General features: G+C 29.7%; 1 protein-coding gene across 1 annotated transcript; it reads right to left on the reverse strand.

Moving 5' to 3' along the window:
• Nucleotides 1–1,839: 1,839 nt before the first annotated feature.
• Nucleotides 1,840–22,499, reverse strand: LOC145844248 (uncharacterized). The gene is made up of 16 exons (XM_082951624.1): nucleotides 22,368–22,499; nucleotides 21,947–22,082; nucleotides 21,474–21,562; nucleotides 20,728–20,964; nucleotides 20,191–20,279; nucleotides 19,350–19,593; nucleotides 18,969–19,095; nucleotides 18,234–18,351; nucleotides 17,741–18,015; nucleotides 17,346–17,396; nucleotides 15,725–15,883; nucleotides 14,144–14,264; nucleotides 12,399–12,527; nucleotides 11,271–11,482; nucleotides 5,509–5,594; nucleotides 1,840–2,045 (listed from the first exon to the last, which is right to left on the reverse strand). Exons 1-16 carry the CDS (start codon nucleotides 22,446–22,448, stop codon nucleotides 1,851–1,853), a joined length of 2,349 nt encoding a protein of 782 aa, XP_082807750.1. The 5' UTR covers nucleotides 22,449–22,499; the 3' UTR covers nucleotides 1,840–1,850.
• Between the last annotated feature and the right edge of the window lie 596 nt (nucleotides 22,500–23,095).

A 23,095-nucleotide genomic window follows, 5' to 3' on the forward strand; every position in this document is an offset into this window, starting at 1 on the left:
AAAGTAGATTAATGAGCACAATATAAAGCTGAATCAAATTTAATAAAATTAGCTCCTACTATTTTGTTTTTTCCAGCTCCATATAACTCCAGTTGATGCCTTAACTTTAAGTCTTGGAAATAAAATTACCCATTAGCAGAAGGTTTAAAAACATTGAAATTTTGAAAACCAAGTGAAAAAAATCATAATTTTACTCAAAAAAGCTGCTTTCTCGTATGCTTTGGAAATAATTACACCATTAGCTATTTATTTTAAAACAACTTATTTTGTCAAAAACGGCAGTTTGTATAGTATCAGTCGTGCGACCGAAACCAACTTTTAGAGCGCATTTTCAAATAAATAAGCAAAAACAATAATAATTAAGGAGGTGACTTTTTTAATAAAATAATTTAAAATAAGTTACCAGCTATTGTGTGTGAGGTCAGCGCTACAAAAGGTTACCAGCCTTCTAAGAAAAAAAAAAGTTATACCTAATAAAACTAAGTTACTAAAAACTACACGAACCTAATTACGTCATCAAACTTTTTACTTTTTTTTTGTTTTAACTTTAATCCTTATTTGGGACATTATGTGCTTACGATTTGTAACTTGAGCCTGGTGAAAAGCTTTAAACTTTTTGTCACGAAAACCAATGAAACTGCTCAAACTTTTCACACGGTGTTTTTTATTTTGTAAAGCTTGACATGATCAAAAATAAATAATATAAACATTTCCTATCACAAGCTAATCTAACTCTAAAATTCACCTTGACCAAAATTTACCTTTTCTTGAAGTTTTTAATTACCTTTTTATAAATTAACAAATAATAAAAAGGCTGTGTAATACCATAAAAAAAAGTGAAAAAAAAAAATAATCAGGCAAGAGTGAGTTTGGAAATTATTTTCGCAGCTTGTAAAAAGTATTTTAAAATAATAATGAAAATTGCATTCGATGTTTAAACGCTCAAATTAAGGTTTTAAGATTTTTCTAAAATGTATATAAATAAATTAACTTAATTGACTCGTGAAAAAAAAAAACAGTTTGAATCAGCTTACCAATAAAAACAGTTTGAAAACGAAACTGATTTCCAGTTATACCAACACATATAAATGACAGACTTCTAGATCACAAAGACATTCAACATAGAAAATCTAATACAATAATAAAAAGAAACTAAACAAGTATTATTTAACCACAATTTGATAAATTTTAAAAATCCGTGTTCAAAATATTATCTAAAAAAATTCTATACCTAACATGTGTGTAACATATTTATCAAAACATTTCAAGTGATCAAAAAACAGTTAAAACCATTTTCACATTAAAAACAAACCAATTCTCTAAATATCACAAACAATTTTTAATCACAAACTTCTTTGATACTCACATCAAAATTTGACACGTACACAACAACCCAGCACATTTCAAAACTCAAAACTACATTGAAAAGCCACCATAAGCCATTCAGTAGCCACATGTACGCAGGTGGTGGGTACCCCAAGCTGTCAGGCAAATCGTTAAAAGAGGTAGAATCAGTTGTTACAAAATTACTTCAAACAACTTTTGCGGGATTAAACGACTTGTGCTAGACAGAGATAAAAGGTAGATAACTTTGTATGTAACTATAACTAATTTTTTAAGTATTTGCCAGTTTGATTTAATTTTAACTCCATTAATGAAACTTTAAGTCAGTCGAATCTTCAAATAAAAATTAACTCATCATCTTTTACAATTTTGAGCGAGAAAATTTCCTAATAAAAAAAATCAGAACCTTATAGCACCCTAACTAAGAACAAATTTTACCCAAAAACAAACTATGCTCAAACAAATACTATTTTGACAACTAAACATCGTTAAATTCCAAAAACTTTTCAATTGTTGCCGAGGTTCAGCCTCCGCGTTGTCGTGATGATCTTGATCTGGTTGGCAACGCCGCGATTGGTCAGCTGAATTTTGCTCGCTTGCGATTGGCTGCTGGTGGGCGGGCTCAGCTTCTGCGTCAGCTTCTGTTTCCTCCTCCGGCCGACTTGTCCCGCTTGCTGTTTGATCTTGTCACCGGTGTTCATCTGAACAAAAATGCACCAGTGAACACGGTATTCTAGTTTTACTTTCATAAAAAAATGAACTATAAACATGTTTGGATTTTTTTTAATTTTTATCAAGCTCAATATCAACGTGGTCTTTTTTAATTAAAGTAAAAACTATTCTGTTTTACAATTTGTTATTAAAGATAATTGTTAATGAGAAAACGTGTTTAAAAAAAATGATTTTAATAATATCAAATATACATCATCGAGTGTCAATTGGCAGAAGGCTTTCAATATGACAGAGTTCAAAAACGAGAGAGACGATTTGAATATAAAGTTGAAGCCGGAGTTTTAACATTAATATAGTTTTAACATTATAAAGCTCAGATTCATACTGAGTACAAATATTTTAATTAATTTTCATAGTTTTTTTTTTAATATAATTTTTTGATGTTTTCACAAAGCGAAATAAATTTGTCCATTTGATTAGTTAGGAAAACGCTTCTCAGAATGTTATAAATTAAAAGTTTTTTTTTTAATATGTTCAATCTTAACCAGGATCAATTTTAATTAAAAGTATGTTATCATTCATAACAATGTTGATAAAAACTTAACTTTTATCTTAAAGCTTGATAAAAAATAAACACAAACATTTAAAAAATACTTAATTAAGCAGTCAATTAGCAAAGTATTTTAATTAAAAAAAGTTTATCTTTTAATGAACTTCAATAAATAGTACATAATTGGAATAACAGTTGTAAAGACTTAGGTAATTAAAAAATATAAACTTTTTGACATATAAAAGAGCAAATTCTAATATATTTCAACTTAGGTTATTACTCAAATTTCAATAACATCCTTAGGTAAACCGTTTTGAATTTTTGTAATTCAAGTAAAAACTTTACAATTTTTCAATTTAAGAAGCTTTGAATCAAAAAGTTCTTGCACTTATATCAAACTATTTAAAATTAATTAATCTTGCAACCGCAATAAGCGTTTGAAAACAACCATCTTAACTTCAAGCCAAACAACAAGTCGAGCTCAAAAGTTAGACGAGCTCAAAAAAACTAGCTTCAAAGTTTATTTTGAGTTTCCGGTTTTAAGCTCATACCGAGAAAAACGCCATTCAGTTAAAACGTGAGGTAGCATTTACAATGAAAATTACTGAAACAAGCTCAATCAGACTTGCGTTTGTGACTGGAATTTTTTTTATTTCAAATACGCAAGTTAACGTTTAAACTGTCGAATTGAATTTTCTTACAAGCTAAACGTAAAGAATTTCAATCAAGTTGAAATTTCGCCCGAGATTAGCTTTGAAATTTTATTTTAACTTTGCTCAAAAAAAATTGAACTATTTCATATGTCATACAAAACTTTTTTAGAGTCTCAAAACATTCACTCAATTTTTATAATTTCGAAAAAATTCAAGAAGGTAAACATTTAAACAATGCTATCAAACAAGAAATCGGTTTGATGAAGTACTTTACCAAACATACTTTGAATAATATTAAGTTTTCTCACCCGTTCAAATAACTTACTTAAAAACACAACTTTTAAGATATTCAATTACATCATTTCAAGGAAGAACTATTTAAATGTTCTAAAAGATTAATATTTTTCTGTACAAATGGCCGAATAGAAAACAAAAAATAATCTAATGCTAAAGCTGCATCTTCTAAACAAAGTTCGCAAACGAGCTAAATGAATGCAAAGGAATATTTCCAAAATATGTTTACAGATTAATGTTTTTTGTACAAATGGACAAACAAACAACAAAATACAATCTAATTTCAAAGCCGCAAATTTGTTTCAAACAAAATTAGCAAACGGGCGCAGTATTTTCAAAAGATCAACTGTTTTGCTTATTTGACTTGACTCATTTCCTAGCTGAAAAGTTTTTCTTTGAAAACTTCACGCCCCAGCGAGCATTGAAACAAAATGTAAATAAGCTAGCAGAGAGGGTTTGCATTTGAAAACTTAAATACAAAGGTTTTGATGCAGTCTTGGGTTTAGAACCATTTCAAAACTAACTTGCATTGAAAAATTAGTTTGATTTTTTTTTTGTAGCTCAAATAAAATACTTTTTATATGTAAACAAGCTTGCAAAGAGTAAAATGTTCAAAACTTCTCCAAACTAATTGGCATCGCAAAACTAGTTGGTCGTTTCTTATTTTAGTACTTCAGTGAACGTCTGAGAATGAAATCTTTATTTTTTTTAAAACTAATAAAATAAAACTAATAAAATGTTTTGAAATTTACATGGCAAACTTGGTTTTGGTATATTTTTAAAATTAAATTTAAATTAGTGACTTCTGTAATCAGTAATTTTGTTTATGTTAATTTATTCGAAGCGTGCACAAGTGCAAGCTGGTGTGTAGAGTTTTTTTTTTGGTGTGCACAAAAGAAAAATGTTCTAATTGCTTTAGATGTATATATATATCTATTTATTCAAACAACCAACACAACTTATCAGCAACATTAGTTTTTTTTTTATAAAATAATATGAGCACAACTGTTTTTGTTTAGTGACTTAGCAAAATCTCTTAATATTTTACAAAAACCGGGGTTAAAAAAATAAATGTAAAAAACAACATACAACCATTAGTTTTGTTAGTAAAAATTTTGTTTTTCACAAAAAAATTCAAACTCCTTTCCTCAATCAAGTTTGGACGAACTCAAAACGAAAGCGAAATACACAGCCACCTTTGTGGCGTTACGCAACCGAAAGAGTCATACTTCAGCGATCACCATACGGCACGGACGAACACACAAAGCGCTGAAAAATTTTGCGCCAATGAGAGGGCGGCGCATTGCCTCGAGTTATGTCTGTTTTGCGCTGGCGAGGTAAAAACCCTAAAATTTTTCTTGAAAGTTGAAATGCGCTTGAAATTTGAATAATCGATTCTCGGCCGCCGCTTTCTCATATTTCATTTTCTCATGTTTTTAGTTTTTCTGCGTTGCATAACTGCTTTCAAACTGCTCAAGTGGTGCGAAGCTGATCACTTGAATTTTTGAACGCTTCTTCAAAGTGTTTTCGTGAAATCAAAATATTAGTTTTTGATGTAAAATGAATTATTTAAAAGTTTGGTGTTCCTGCGCACACTGGTGTTCATTTGTATTTGAATGGTGTGCACAAAAAAATTGTAGAGCAATAAAAAATATTGTAAACTAAGTTTTTTATTTGTGACTAAACTTGATCTGTGACAAACGTTTTTAAATTCATGTTCAACTATTAAAACATGTTAAGATTTTATTGTTCTCATTAATCATTAATCCTATCAAAAAAAAAACAGTTGATTTAATATTCTTAAACACACGCTGCTAAATTTATCTAGTGTGTGCAGTTTGTTTAATTAGGAAACCAGTGTATTTCATTTTGACGTTTATCGCTGAAAGACTTTGACGTTAAAAACTTAAGTTTTTTTTCACTTTTTCTTTAAATAAACATAAGCCAACAATTTGATATTAAATAAATGTTAACAAGTTCTCGAGGCAAACTAACGAAGCTAGATCCGTTCAAAGACGATCCTGAAGGTATCTTTCTGAGAATGTTGATTCTTTGGAAGGTCGTAGTTGGGTTGGGCGTTTCTGTAGAAAAAATAATTAAAATAAGTGATTATTAAAAAAAAAATTTTTATTTTAAATATTTTATCACAAGTACATTGTGTATTAGTGTTTTGGTATTTTATGTGGTAAGAAAGTTAGAACTTCAATAAACTGTATAATTTTTCTGTACATTTTTACTAGTAAAAACAGCATTTGTAAAAAAGCTACATATATTCAAGTAAAAACAAGCAATTTTGTACTATTCTTTTTCCTTAAGCATCAATAAAAGCGCTGCAGATACCTTTTATTTTGAGTTTATGGTTGAGAAAATTGTAAAGACAGTGAGAAAGAAATAAGCATTATGAGGCAAATGAGCTTTAAATTGTCCTTTAGATGTAAATAAATTTAAAGCGAGCGCACAATAACATTGCATGATGTCAATAACGTTGGTGACCCATAATGATAAATTGTATAAAACTTAAAGAATCTAAGTTTAGAAAGTGTTTATGTGTTTTGTTTAACTGGATTTTTGTAGGACAAAATTGAATACTCTACTACTACTAATTTAATTTTTATCTTTGCTTTTTCAAATAGTTATTTAAGAAAAAATAATACATTTGTTAATAATATTTCCATTTCAAAAAAAATATAAGCTAAAATTTTACAAAATAATATGTATAAACCATAAACATAAAATATATTTAAAACATTTACTTTTCTAAACTAAAAGTTATATCTTTATTAAATAAGTTTTAATAAACTGATTTTAAACTTTGTTCAACTGCAATGTTTCACCTAAAAACCACTCAAAAGTTATTGAGAAACGCATTGAACGCACACAAAACCTTGATTGCGTTTGAATGCAAATAACTTTATCGCTAAGTTGAAACACAAACACGAAGAAAATTCTGACCACCTTTTACCAACAAGCTTCCTTTCATTGTTGGCAAAATAAACAATCACGGTGTCGAACAAAAACATACAAAGATCAATTTTTTAGAAAAGTTTGATATTTTTAAATTTATAATCACTTTCAGTACTTTTTCTAACAAATTTTAGCAGAATAAACAATCATTTGTTAAACATACAAAAATCAAATTTTTTAGAAATGTTTTTTTTGTTACTATCTCTATCAATTCTTTTTATAACACATTCTAGCAGGATAAACAATCATTTGTTCAACCAAAATATACAATAAGCAAATTTTGCAAAAGTTTTATTCTATTTCCACTATACAATTTTCTGTTATGTACGTTTTTTTCCTAAAAACTTTTTAGGAGAATAAAGAATCACTTGTTTTAAAAAACATACAATGATCAAACTTTACAATAGCTTTTTTGTTTCTTTCTCATTTCTTTTTTACATATCTTTTAGCAGAATAGAATACGTAACCACTTGTTTTAATAAAACTTACAACAATTGAATTTTACAAAGTCTAAACTTATAAATTATGTTTTTTCACTATAAACTGTATTTTCAACACAACTTCTTTTATATTTTAGCAGAATAAACGCCCCCTTGTCATAATAAACTGTACGATGACTTTCATTTGAAAATTATACTTTGGTTGTCTTTATATTACTCAAAGTCTACTACCATTTCATACTAATATTTTTCTTCAGGTACATTTTACATTCTGGTCGAAAAAGGACTAATACAGTATGTCGATAACTTATGAATGTTAACAAAACAAATGTATTTATTATATTTACGGAGTCAATTTTGTTTTATAATAAAATAGACTTTTGAATATTTTTCATTTCAACCCTTGAAATTCTACATATACTTTACATTGGAAAGTGCATGTATTTTTCCAAACAGACAAAACTTTTTGATCTTGCAGATTTAAAACTAGAGGTAAATGAACCAAAATAGAGAGAGTCACCAAGTTTTGGATGATTTTAATCTACAAGGGTTAGTGACGCATCGGTAATCATTAAGTTTACTTTTTCTACCATCATTGACTTTTGCTTACGCTAATACTAAAGATTTGAGTATACATGTTTTGGTTGTTAGGAGTAAGATAAGTATAACAAATCAAAGTACAAAAGTATTTTAAACATTAAAAAGTAGTTGAATGCATTATACGTCAAAAGCTCCATAAACAATGATGATAATCATTTTCTCAAAACGTCATCGTATTCTATAAATAATTTCTAAATTAAAAATGTTTTAAGAGCTAAATCCAGCATTGAAATGCCTTCGCAAAATTCAAATGTCAAACATATTTAGACGCCCACATATAATTTAGAAGAAAAATGTTTTTACTTTCGTGCATTTCTCAGAAAAGTACTGTGTAAAAGGCTACAGTAATTCAGAATTGCATATATTATATATATACAGTAATTTTCAGCTTTACTGACGATTTAAAAAATTGAAACGATAACAGTTCGTGTTTTCAGCATATTTTTTTATTTTTCTTCTCACAAAACAACATCACTATTTTCCATTTAATTTGGTTGCAAGCGCTTCAATTTCAAAAAAAAAACCTGAATTGAATCATTCAAATCAAAGGAAGTAACTGTTAGGCTTGTTCGAAGGTGAAGTTGAAATATTTATATGTTGCAACAAGGAAACGCTTTGAAACTTATATTAGTCAAGTTTAAAGCAAAAGTGAAACCAGGGTTTCTCGATTATTTTATTTCCCTGCAACTGCAGTCTTTAGCACCGCATTTTCCTGCAACATGTTTGAGATCAGAAGCGTGCTAAATACAACTTAATTTTTTGTGATTGTTTTGTAACAAACACGTCTTTATGCATATTTTTTGAATACTATCAAGTGTTTCACAGCCTCAAAAAATCCTTGATTACAACTTTCATAATGAATTGTTTTCAAAATAACGTTCATGCTTATTTTCAATGTTTGAAACATTTTACAAAAAAAAAAGTTTTTTGGTTGAGTTTTTTGGTTATTTTCTCCATACATACCTCCGGATATGATTTCCAAAAACTTTAATGAAACAAATAGCGTAGTAGTCTACTAAGCGACATTTGTATAACAATTGTTTGATTAATTTTGAAAAATCAAAGTTATATTAACTTATTTTTTAATCACACCATGAAATAAATCAGCTAAATAAACCTAAAATAACTTCAATAAAATAGAAAATTAAAAATATTTTGTTATGTTATATAAATAAGCTTTTTTTTTCCAGTTTGAATAAAATTCAATTTTGTGATTATAAACAATAAAAAGTTTACATTTTAGTTTAAAATGAATCTTAATTATGTTTAGGTATAAAATATATGTAACTTTTACTTGCAGGATATCTATCTCAACGCACTTTTATATGTAAATAGCAGGAATTTCAAAAATTTAACGTTAATATAATAACTTTAAAGAACACTGTAAACTAACTGGAATTTACTACATATATGTATAAATTTATTTTAATTAGAAATTATTTGGAAAACTTTTATGTTTTTAGTATAAACTTGAACATTTCAGTATAAAATTAAGCTTTTTCTGGGTTTGTTTTTGGAAATAATCTTTATTTTGTAATAAATTTTATTTAATTATTTTACACCTGCATATTTTCTTTATTTAATTTTTTTTTACAGATCAAACAGTTTCTCATACTAAAAACACATAAATTTATATTTATTTTTAGCTTTTTTGTCTAGTCAAAGGGAAATATTTAACTTCAATTAAGGCAAGTTTTCTTACTGAAGCATTTAATAACTTATTTCTGTCAAAATATTTTTTTATTCTATAGTTTAAACAAAGTAATTAAAACTATAAAAATAAAGTTTGGTTATAAAACTTACTAAAATTACTTTGAAAGTTTTCTAAACTTTGAGCTGAGAAAATATAAAACTTTTTCATATCAAAAATAAAAAATACACTATAAACATATTATTTTTCAAAGTATATTTTTGCTTCTTTTTTAAGTTTATAAAACGGAATTTTAAAACTGTTCTGTTAAATTTGTATGAATATTTTTTTTTAAACTAAATCTAAAAATGTGAGTCAGTTAGTACAACTGCATAAGTTTTAAAGTATGTGTAACTTACAGTTTTTAAACAGGTACTACTACTGAGATGTTACAAATTTGTTAGTAAAGTTAACTAACGACAACTTAAAAATACTAAAGTTAAAATTTATTTTGTCAACGTTTATCATTTGGTGAATTTATTTAAACGATAATCTTGAACAAACTTTGATTACAAAAAATCAATTTGAAAACTTTAATTTTTTTTTTACAGTAGTTCTAGCACACTTATCTCATATTCATTAAAGATCTACAACATCTGATTATTAACCTTTTGATAAACTTTAATCCCAGAACAAAATCAATCATTGCAGCAATGGAAAATATACAACTGCCACTCTTTCATATAAAAAACTAATCTTATTATTCATAAAACAGTCTATGAGTTTGGTTAAGATTAAGCAACCATGTGGCAAACTAGTGATTTTTAAACATTAAATTTATTTCACGTTTATTAATTATTCAACGTAACTTGCTTGATTAAATTTTTTATTGCAAAGTAAAGAATCTACATAATTTTATAATAAGACACAAGCTCCGGATTATATCAATAAAACAAAAAATTTCGCAAAATATGAGTAAGAACATTTGTTTGTTAATCTATTTCAAGCAGTAACTAAATTTTTATAGTTTTAATTAATTTGTAAAGTTAATTAGTACAATTAAGCTATGTTTAATCTAAATACTTATCTTGTTTCCATTTACTACTTATTGATAAACCAATTGGCTGAATTAATTGTTGACGAAAATAACAAATGTAACAAATACTTCACTTGGTATTAATATAACCCTAAAATGAATGCTTAAAAACTTTTATTTTTATTTTTGCTTTTTCAAATTTATACCTTGATTTGCAAAAAACACTATGATGTTACAATTTATTAAAACTTTACTTGAATAGCAACCAAAAATGTGTTTTTTTCATCCGTTGTAATTTCACTTTGTAACACTTCAAACTAAGTAACAATAGATGGAAGTATTTTCAAAGAAAAATTCAAACATGACAATTTACTTTGTTCATTGAAGTTTTTCATGAGGTGGAATCAGTTTACTCGAGATTACACAATAAAAAAACTAAACATTAAAAAACCCCAATCAGCAGTGCTTGGCTTGCGTCCTCAAAAGTGAACTGTTTCAAACATCAAATATTTCAAACCCATTCTCACACAAGTGCGCCTAAACACAGAGAGACACATTTCAAAGAGGCAGCCCTCAATTAGCATTGGAACGCAAAAACTATTGAAAGCTTCCATTTTGTAAACCACACAGTGACAATAGACTATTGACAAAATGAAAAATGTTTGAAAGTTTCGCGCGAGCACGCCACATGAATCCAGTTGAAAAAATACAAATTGAAAAACTCAATTGTCGCTTTTGAGGGAAAAAATGTTGAGCACTTCAAACGGTTGGGGAATTGAAATTTGTCAAGGCTCGTTTTTTTTTGAAAAGCAAGAGCGACTTTTGTTGGTCGTTCTAGATCTGGAGTGAGTATATTTCAGAAAACAAAATTTTTACCGTCCAAGGTGCAGCATTAAACTAACCTTTTGTTTTACATTAATCAAAATATGTCTTCTTACACCAATGATTCTTTTAAACACAGATAAATAAATAAACATAAGCTTTATCAGAATTAATACAACTAAATCTAAAGACATAATGATCGTGCTTAAAACAAGGTTTGCAAAAAAAATATAATTTTTGATTTTTTTCAACATTCAAAACAAACCTGATCTTTTGATCACGTGACTTTTCACGGAGCTCGATGCCGGGGTGCCGGGTTGTTGCTGTTGGCAACCGGGTCCCGAGATGATGTTTCCGTTGCTGAGGATGGTCGGGGTGGTCGTCCCGAACATTCTCCTGACGTGGGGGGTCGGCGTGCCCCTGCGGTCGTTGATTATGACGTCATCGGGAGAAACTAGGTTGTACGGGCTCTTGCAACTTTGATATATATTGAAAATTTTTCATAACTTTCTACTTTATTACGTTTTTAAAATTAGCTTAAACGAATGCTTGTCTTTAATAAATTAATTTATTTTGATAGTTTATTTTTATTATATTAAATATTACATTAGATTATATATATTATATTATATTTAATATTTTACTCAACTTGGGTATCTTATTTTTAACATCAACTAACTAAATCAAAATTTACCAAAGTTTTGGGACATGAGGGAGATAAACTATTTTTTTATAAGTTAGTATTATTTTCATAATAATAATTAAGTTACCAACTGCGTTTACATCTTTATAAATTCAAAGTAAATTTTGAGGTATGAGCAATCAAAAATGCTAAGCTTAATAGGTTCCTATGGAAAAAGGGCAAGCTAAAAATGCAAAAAAAAACTTTTTAAATAGAGAATATTTTCTGAGGAAGAAGAAAAGATGAATTTTCTTTCTTTTTTTAATCGTAGAGTCTTTATTTTTAATTTTAAAAAGTTTTTGGAGAAACTGTTGTTAAATCTGCAAAAACATTTCCTGGAAACTCGAGGTAAAACGTGGGAGGAGATAAACTTACAATTAACAGAAAATAGGACACAACAGTTTTCGCTCCCACACGTTCGCATTGGAGACTTTTTACGAAACTGACTATTGCTCAAAAAGTCTAATCATTTTTTATATAATCAAAATATCTTCTGGTATGAACTTGCAACTTTAAAATAAGGAACAACGCTAGTTTTTTGTATAAAAAGCGTTGGAACCCTTAAAGTTTATAAACTAGTTTACATATTACAAATTATACTAAAAATTTAAACCAGTGCTGTAATATTCTAAACGTATGTGTTTTCCATGATTAGGTACACAGGAAAAAATTACATGTTAGTAAATAGTTTTAACGAATCTTAAAACTCACACAAGCTTTCCCTTGACAATCGGCGAAGATGTCGGGCTTTTAACCTTGCTTTTTCTCGTGTTCGTTGTTGATTTCTTCCTACCTCTGCCCCTACCAGCGGGCTTGTTCGCCGCTGTGGATTTGGAATTTCTGAAAGTTATTTGAAATTTAACAATTTACCTTACTTTAATTAAGGTACTTAACTTAAAACTACTGTTTTTTTTTACTAGGTTGTATACTTGATATGGAAATTAAAAGTTTTTGAAGACTTGGCATTACCAAAAAAATTAAAAGAATATATAATTCATCTACATTTAAATTTTATCATTTAGGTAAAAAAAACTTTTAGTTACTAGAAATGTCTAACGTTTGAGTTTCAAAAAATATTAACTATGTTTTGTTTATGTTTACTGACATTAGGAGTTTTTCCTAATGTCAGTACTGTAAGTTTTACTGAAGACTCCTGAAAAATTCAACGTATTCAAGATATAAAACTTAGAAGCATCTTAAATATCTAAAATATTGTTAAAATAAAAGTTATTCCATGTCAACACATTTTGAAATCTAACATTATCTGCACAACATTCAATTACTTACTTCTTATTAAATATACTTTTTATCATTATTTCTAGTTTATCAATAAAAAAAGCAACTTTATGTCGAAACATTCCAAGTTGTTTGCATTCAAGTTGTAAAACTTTACAAGCGGCTTATTTGAAGGTCAATTTTTACAGCCAGCGTGGAATGTTTGAGTTACTATAAATCTTGATTTATCAACAGCCAATATTAGTTTGACACAAGCTTAAAGGGAATAAAGTTCATTGTTGATATAATTTAGTTTGTTATATTCCAAATAAAATAAAGGATAAATCGAAAATAAAATGGAACGCATTCACTTGGTAGTTGGGAATGCTGTATAGAATTTTCTTAATTTATCAGCACAACCTTTAATAGCGTTAACCAGTTTCATATTAGCTTATTACAAGATTTAAAGAAATAAAATTTATTCTGGCTGAAATTTTCTGTTTTATTAAAAAAACAGATATATATATAAAATAACATGGAAAAGGTTCACTTGGTTTTATTGTGTTTTGGTGTAACAATGTGTTATACGTAAATTTCTGAACTTAACATTCTACTTTTTAAAACACTTCCAACTTTGTTCTTGTTTACATAATAAACAAGATTGATGATTCATAACTAAATTCCTCTTTTATCACTTCTAATACAATACAACCTTAAGTTTGAACAAACTTTTAGCAAACATTTAACTTTGTATAAGTGCATAATATTCTAACATAGAAAGATTCAAAAATCATAAAACTCTATTTCCTCTTTTATAACACATTTTTTCTACTTCAAAGTTTTTAATATTTTTCAGAATTAGTCTTTAAGTAAGTTTTATCAGATTTTTCTCACTTAAACAGTAATTTTTACAACAACAATTCAACAAATTTTTTGTATGGCTGAAAACGGGATATTTTTACAGAATCGTAACATTAAAAAACTATAATACTCTAACACTAACTTTACAGCTGAAATTTGCAAATAAATTTTCTACTTTATTATACTTCATCCAAATAATAACTTTTACAACAACTATTCAACAAACTTTTTGTAAGGTTGAAAACGCGAATTTTTCACAGAATCGTAACATTAAAAAACTATAATACTCTAACACTAACTATACAGCTGAAACTTGCAAATAAATGTTCTACTTTATTATATTTCATCTAAATAACTACTTTTATAATAGATCAACAAACTTTTTGTAAGGTTGAAAACGCGAATTTTTCACAGAATCCACGCTCAGACGACAGTTGAACTCTGATTTTATGGAGATGTTCGACGTGGTTGGCTCGTCATTTGACGGGTAGTCGTCGAATCCTGAAAAAGTTATCACAATTTATAATAAGTACCTCCAGATCAGGGTTTCCCAAACAGGGCCAAGTGGCCTCCTTGGGGGCAATTACAAAAATTTAGGAGGCCATAAACAGCAAAGGTCACAGGGGGGCCATGAGGTCATAGATAGAAACCTACACTGGATATTCTGGAATTGATGATGAAGAGCAAAAAAAGGTCTTTGGCGTTTTTAATGGTCGTTTTTTGAGAACTCTTTTTGGAAGGGGCCATAACTTTTATAATTTCTTAAAGGGGGCCTTTTAAAAAAAGTTAATGTAAACTTCAATTCTTTGGTAAACCACAGTATATTATTGTTATACCAAACTTTAATACTTCAATGAAAGTATTTTTTTATTCTCGAGTATTGAATTGAATTGAATAAAAGCACTTTTATCCATAAAAATATTCATGGTGGAATCATTAAGATACTTAAGCAATAGCTAATAATCCTCAGGCAGGTTAAACCCTAACGTTTTCTAGCTTTATAACTTTAAGCTACAACCAAACACCAAAGGTTTTGTAGCGCACTTATTCATGATTTATTAAAATCAACTATCAGGAGTATTTTAATTTTTATGTACAAACAGTAAACAAACGAGCCAACCATCAAAGAGTTTCATATATAATTAACACTCATTCCTCAACTTCACGGCAACAGTCCTGCGGTCTTGCGTTATTTTTTGCACATTAAAAGCTAGCCAGCACAAGTTTATTAGCAACTTGCATTTTAAACAAGCTTTTTAAAGTTTAACTTGAACCGACCATCAACGGGTTTAGCGGAGAAAAAATTTGTTTTAAAATAATCAAAGTTTAAAAGGTAACTGTTCATTCAACTAACAACAAAATCAAAACCGACCGTCAGCGGGTTTAACGGTTGAGAATTTATTTAGTTTGAAAAGATTAATGTTTAAATGTTAACTATTTATTTACAAATAACAAAAATTAATCAAACAGCTGGCCACAGGGTTACCACTCGCTTTTTCAAAATTTTTTCCAGGTTTTCCAAATTTCTTCCAGGTGTTTAAAAGTAAACATTTTTGGGTCTATTTTTAGTTTAAAGTTAAGTTTAAGATATGAAACTGTGCTAACTAGTATAAAAAATTAAAAAGATACTGTAAAGCTACTTTAAATATGTTTTTTAATAAAAAACGTTTTTGATGATGACAAAAAAAATTTATTTATATGATAGATTCTTTGAGTCAAATTGAAATTTTACTACTGAACATGTGAAATTTGTTAAAATTCCAGGTTTTTCCAGTTTTTTTAAGTGATTTTGTTTAAAGTTCCAGCTTTTTTCAGGTTATATTCAAAATTTCTCAAATTCCAGGATTTTCCATGTTTTTTTTGCCTGAATTGCCAAATTCCAGGTTTTTCTAGGTTTCCAGGTAAAGTGGCAACCCTGTGGCCAGCATAACTTGTGTACTTAAAATACAATCAAAACCAACCGTCGACGGGTTTGATGGTCGAGAAGAGGTTGGACTGCAGCAGGAACGTCTTGCTGGGAGCCGACTTGGGCCGGTTGCTGAACAGCTTCTGCTCCTCCACCGACAGCCTCGACATCGTGATGCGGCTCGAACCCGCGTTTATCGTCGTTTTCGTGGGCACTTTGTGAATTTATGATTATCAATACAAAATAAATTGCATACTTGTTAACTTGTTACAGTTTGTGTATTAACAAAAATCACAGGCATGGTTTGCACTGTGTGAAAATAATATAGGTGTATAATAAGTCGTTGCTACTTGTATTAAAGTAGAAAGCAAAAAAATTTATTTAAAAAATAAATTGATTTTTATCAGCACTATTTTAAAATAAACCGTACACCGTTAACTTGTTGATGTTAAAATATTCATAAGCATAACTTTGCATTTTTTTATGTGACTAAAAATCTTTGGGTTTGTTACAAATACCAAGTGCTAGAGATGAGGACATGTGAAAATTTATATGTTTGAGATTAAAACAATTTTTTTTTGGTCAGTAAGTTAGCAATCCATAAGAAAGGACATACTCTGCTGGTATTATAAACATGGATATATTGTGCTTAAAGGTCCTTGTTTGTAAATACGTTTATTGTGCGGCAATTTGTGAAAATTATGCAAGTATATATTAACTTGTTGCTACTTGTATGAAAACAGTAAACAAAATCATACTTTTGTACAACGTTTTGATTTTCTTTTAAACAAACTTCAGATTTTATTACAAATACTAAATACTAGATATTGACTCACATATGCAATCAAACATAAAATGCAAACTGTTCGATATGTAACATTTTCGAAGTATCGTGCTAAATACCTCATTTTTCAACATTAAATAGTAAAGTTTTCAATCAATTAGAACTTTATAAGAAAGTATACGTTTTGCTTGTATTTTGTGATACACTTGATGTTTGAAGGTTCTCTTTGAAAAATCGTTTGTTGCGTTTTTATGGTCAGTTTATAAAATATTAACAATCTGATAATAGGTTTTTATAAAATTTGGATAAAAATAGGTAGTTTTTAATAAAACAAATGGAGAAATAAACCAACTTGTTTTGTGTTGCATTCTATTCAAGAAATCTTATTAAGCTTTTTTTAATTTCATTTGTTTAGAATTTATAAATAAATGTTATCTGTATTTTTAGAATTTTTGTTTTTATCTGTGAACAAAAGAGTTATTGTTACTTATGAGGTATTTAATCAGTAGTCGTTTAACATTAATTTGTTGAAGTATTTTGAATCTCTTATATTTTTTTCAAGAGTTTACTTTTACACTTTGACGGAAACAAAAGACTTTAAATACACTACCTTACACACTAATTTGCATTATAATTCTTATTAGCTTTGCAAAAGCAGCAAGGCTGCAAAGCTTGAACGTTATCGCATGACTACAACGAGTGTATTCATATCCAAAAAGTGTATGAAAACAATTTTTTTTATCAAGTTGTACTGCCGTTTCAAGTCTTTGAACAGTTCACAACTCGCAATATTGTGTTGACCACGCCACTGATACGACAGTTTGTTGTCATTATTTCGGGTGGTATCATAATGTTAATATTAAATATTTTATTTATTTAACTTAAATCTTACCTGGGTGGGGCTTCGGGTAGTTTGAAAACAACACGTCGTTGTTGAGCGCTCCTGAAAATGAATAACACATTTGCATTGTACACTTTAAATTGAAATTCAGTTTGAGTTAAGCTTAACTTTTTATAACCCCCTATGCCCTTAACTTTTAAATAAAACTTTTAAACTCTTACACAAAAAAAAACTTGCCTTTTAATTTAACCCACAACAAATCTTTAACAACTCGAATAATAAAAAAAATGTAAACCTAAGCTGACCTTTAAACTCATCACTAAGAACAAAAGTCAGAAGACTCGCAACACGAGCAAAACTTCTTAACAACATTTTAACACTATAAAATTTAATAAATAAAACCCAGCATTGCTAGAATATTATATATTCAAACGTAAAAAACGCACTCTGACAGTCGATCTCGTCTATTGCCAGGGACGAGCACCTGCCCGACTTGACGTGCAAGCTGTTGATCTCGCTGTTGATGGTGGAAGACGAACTGGGCTCTATGAGGTCCTCCAGTGGCGGGGAGTTCCTCACTATCTCCTCGAACTTGCGCATCAGCGACTGCTGCTCCTCCGTGTTGAAGCTGGAGGAGTACATCTGGGAGGGGTCGTACGAGGAGGAGCAGGGCGGCGGCGGCTGGATGGTTTCCTCGTCCAGGGGAAACACCAGATCCGATCTTTTTTTTTTTTTTTGTTATCAAAAATGCAACGTTACGTTGATTACAAACTTGTACGAAATTTTTTAAAACAGCAAACAAAACTTGTTTTTGTGTTTAATTTTTCTTAGAGCATAAAGGAGATTTTTACATTAAAATTTCCTTTCGAAAAGAAGAGGTTCACATTGTGTGTTGTGCCACATTTTACACTTGACAAAATTTATCTTATCAAAACTCACGATTGCTTTTGCGCAAGAGGAACGGAGGTCGAAGTGATCTGCTCGGCTTTCCTCAGCCCGTTGCGCGGTATGATGACTTTCACCATTTTCTCCTTCACCTCGGTCTTGATGGGGTTGACTTTAAAAAAATAGACACTTGATCGTACCATGCATATTTACTAACGTTGTGTAATTTAAATTATAATTGCAACTTGTTTTAAACAACAAACAAAAGTTCTTTGACGGATCAATTTAGCATTCCTTTTGAGTTGTAGGTACTATTTATTGCTATTTTTTAAGATACAAATACTTGTGCTGTAAGGCATCAAATATATTTTTTAGTTAACTCGAAATTTACTAAACTATATATTTCGTACACAAAAAGATAATATTTTGCGCTGTTGTGATTATCAACAATCAAAACAGTTGTACGAGTCTGTATTTTACATTTTTTGGAAAAATGGTTTTAAAAATTATTTGTAAGTTCGAGCAAATAAATGAAAAGCTTAACTTTGCTCCCCATCATAATTCGCAGTACGTTTAAATTCGATGCATAAAATTTTGAAGCCATTCAACAAAACTGACAAAACACGCTTTTGTGAAAAGCTTGAGGGTAATAATATTTTTAGGTTCCTAAATTAGCTTTGACGCGTGGCAATTTTGTTTTTTGTTGGCTTTTTTATGAGCACTGAAAAGTACTGAACGGTTAAAAACTTCATACATTTTTATTTTTCACAAGTACTGCAAAGCGCTCACTGGTCAGAAACTTTTTGCCGGCCGGGAAAGAAACGAAGCTTTTCTTCTTCTTGTCCGGAGACGGGGTGGCCTTGTCGAACAGCAGCCTCTTGCACGCCGAAGGGTTCTGCACTTGGTCTTGCTTCACCTGAAGAAAAAAAAAAATTTAAATAATTTGATTAAAAAGATTTGACAGTTTTGAAGTTTCTGGTTGTGCTCAAAGGTTTAAAAACCTTAGAAATGTAACTTTCTGTACAAAATATTACAACTTATTTCTTTTAAATCTAATTTTTTATTTTATATAAAACTTCAAAAAAAACATACAAAAGCTTATAAAACACTTGTAAACTACATACTCCGAGCTTCTGCGTTAATCTACCGTGTAAAAATTAAGTAACGAACCTCAACGAGAGTGGGAAATATTTCCTTCGAGGTCTTCCTCGCCCTGGGCTCGATCTTCACCGGGTTCTTGTCGCTTTCGGGAGATCCCCCCATCCCTACGACTTGCGCTCTCAACGCTCGGACTTCCCCTTCCAGCTTGGTGGTGTACTCGTCGGACTTCTTGAAGGCGTTCCTCAGCTGCTCGGACTCCTTCTGCGCCGACTTGAGCTGCGCCTCCATCGTGGCCACGTAAGCGCGGCTCATCCTGTGTTTGAAAAACGCGTTAATTTTCAAAGTTGTTAAGGGAATAGGGGGGTGGTGACTTTTTTTTACAGTTTAGTCTTCTTTCATTGAGTTTTAACCAGGATGCAAGTTGCATTTTACAGTTTTTTTAAACTCAAAATAACTTTTAAATATAGCCGGTCGAAGTCAGAGACTACAACAGGATTCTTATGGCAGGATAATTAGTTTTTTAATTTAGAACTATAAAAAAACAGGTTAGTCGTTCAAGCAAAAATGTATTTTTTCAACCAAAGACAAGTTAAACAACTTCGGACTTTGCGTTTATTCATGATAAAAAACAACTTTCAACTTTCAGACTTTTTTTTGCTCTCTCGCAGCAAGAATTGGAATTAAAAGTTGAAAGAGCAGACCTAATTCACGTCTTGCAAAATAACATACTTATGAATTTATTCTTTCAACAATTTATTTTACAAACCAAGTTTCAGTTAAAGACCTCGTCGGTGCTTAAATAAATCTTATTCAATATATTTGAATCTCCTCCAGTAGTTGAGATCTCTTTTTATTTGTTTTCTTAAAACCAAAACTTACAATAATATATTTGTTATTAATTCGAACAAACTTGGTCGGGGATTGAAGCATGAGCTGGCTTTTCACTCTTCTCAACTCCGCCTCTACCGCGCTCCTTTTCTCCTTCTCTTCTTTCAGCTCCTAAAGAACGTAAGTATGACGAACTACGATTACCAAAGGCGATTTAAACAGCATAGCAAACAAGAGGTATCAGTAAAAAAATCATGCACAAAAACTAAATGTGACAACTAAAAACAAGGAAAAAAATTTCTTGGAATGCTAAAATAGAAATCACTTGACTTTACGGTTGACCTTACAAAAGCTGTAGATTTAAAATAAATGAAAAAAATTTCAGACAAGGTGCACGCAGTTCAACACGCAACTAACTGAAACACTCATTTTCAAGTTTGAAAAACTTATTTTAAACCAAAGTCAATTACATATAAAACTGGAGTTTTGAAAACAACATCTTTACCAGCACCTCGTTCGGCAGCTTGATAAGATTTTTTTAACAAAAAACTAAAAATAATTTCACACACAGTACATGCAGATTAATATGCAATGAAAACACAACACTTATTTTCCGTACCTCGTTGAGCAGCTTGATGTTGCGATCCGACATGTCGGAGTCGATCTTGCTGCACGAAGCGAAGGTGCTCGCGAGGTCGTCTTTGGCGAAATCGGCGCTTATCCCCGACGACACGGACCCGGTGGACTGCTGGGAGTCGGAAGTGTTGGCGGCGGCGGTCATCTGGCTCTTCATCAGGTGCTCCTCCAACGTTTGCTTCAGAGACTCGATCTCCCTGTCCTTTGCGACCAGTTCGTTCTGCGAGATCGGATTTTTTTGCATTTTATTTTTGCAGCAGGATCAATTTATAAAAAAGGTCCCGAAAATGTTAAAGTTTAGAATTTTCGTTTAGCATAAGATTCTCAAAGTGATAGAAACGTATAAAAAGTTTATATTTATTTTATTAACTTATTTTAATTGAAATACTTGTGTTTTTGAAGGCTAGTACTTGTTTTATATTAGTTTCATTTTCTTTGTACAAGTTATGTAAATTAATTGTTATTAATTTTCTTTTTAATGTTTAGGTTAGTATTTTTTTTTTAGTTAGATAAAGTCGTTAAATTTTACATTTTTTTATATTTAATAAACTTTTGCGAATGTTTGTCATTTTACACTCATTACTACACAAAAACGTACTGAGTATTGAGTAGTCATTTAAAATAAAATTTTAGTACACCTGCTTTAATACAAAATATTCAGTAGTCTTTAAAAGTACGAGCACATAAAATAAAGCGCTTTATAAGACAAAATAAATACAAATCACATACTGAATAATCGTCGAGAATGGAAGCCACTTTGTTCTTGTTGATTTCGTGCACCATTTTCTTGTCGATGGACACAGATGTAATTTCTCCTCCTATACATATGCTTCCGTGTTTAGTATAAATACCAAACTACAATTTATAATCTACAATGGGAAGAGTACAAAACGCTTTAGAGTTTGAATTTATCTTCAATGTATAAAAACTGGTTAGTTACTTTTAAAGAAAAGAAGTTGAGCACAAATAAAAATAAAACATTTTAAAATTAGTTTCACAAATAAAAGTATTCAATTATCAATTTATTTTTTCATCGTTGTAAGTTGATAAAAAAATGTAGACATTGAGTAAGTTGTTTTCTTATCATATAGTTTAAAATATTTTGTTACCAAATGAACACACTGCTTAGCATAAAATCTCAAACATCTTACAACTCGAACAGTATTCACTAAAAACTTTATCACGCTTAACAACGGTCTCACCTCTGACGGGGAGCATGGGTCGATCGCCGGACACGTCGACCCTGCAGCAGGGGCAGCGCGACTTCTTCTCCAGCCAGATCTTGATGCACTCGTGGCAGAAGACGTGAGTGTTGCAGCATATCCAAGGGTTCTTCACCTGCGAAACTGATGTTTTGATCATTGTGAATTTAAAAGGTTTTGATGCAGCAAAGAGCGGTTGAAAGTTATGAAATAAGTTAACATGTTACTGGTTGAATGTTTAAATGCAAAATTATTAATAAAAATTATAACTTGTTTAGTTGCAGCATTTAAGTTTTAAACACATCAGTGCACCAAACAACACAAACTTCTTTACTTTTTGACTGCCTACTATCATTTAAAGCAATGTTGTGAAATAAAAAGAGTTACGCTTTAAACTTCAAATAGAAATGTTCACTCAAACCTGCCCCTTGCAGATGAGACAGGACATGGGAAACGTGTAGGACACATTCTCGTTTTCCTGCTTCACTTTTACTTGACTCATCTCACAGCTGGTTGGGGGGAAGTTTTTCACAAGACTCTTTTGTGAATTTAATTTATGTGTAACTATTTATAAAGCTGTACTCAGTTATGAATCAACCTGCGAATGTGAAACAACATTGTTGATTGACTTTGCATTGCAAGCATACTTGAGTAAGTTAAAAACCATATTTTTTACAGCTCATACTTACAAAACAGTAAAAGCCTAGTTTTTAAAACATAATTGTACTTTGAAAAAATTTAATTATCAATACATTTATTTGAATTTTTATGAAACATAACAACAATATTTTAGTTTTTTAGATTAAAAGAAAAAAATCTGATTATTTAGACAAGATACTATTTAGTTAGTTTGTATCTTTGAGGGAAAGTAGATTTTTAGTTTTAAATAAGTTCATTTAAGACAAACTATAAAACATTATTTTTTAAGTTTCAATTCCTTTTTTGCCTTTAAAACTACAGCGCATAATTAATTTTGAGCATAATTTTACACAAAACTTTATACTTGTTTAAAAATAGTAATAACTTGTTTATATTTCAGTTTTACAGATTTCTGATTTACAACAGCAATATTTAAAAGAAACAATATAATCTAATGATACTGTTAAAGTTTCATACAAATATCAGGCGTTTTGGTTTTCAAAAAGGTGA

This window comes from Thalia democratica, chromosome 9 (genome assembly GCF_965202585.1).
Source record: "Thalia democratica chromosome 9, ktThaDemo2.hap1.1, whole genome shotgun sequence".
NCBI classification, from domain to species: domain Eukaryota; kingdom Metazoa; phylum Chordata; class Thaliacea; order Salpida; family Salpidae; genus Thalia; species Thalia democratica.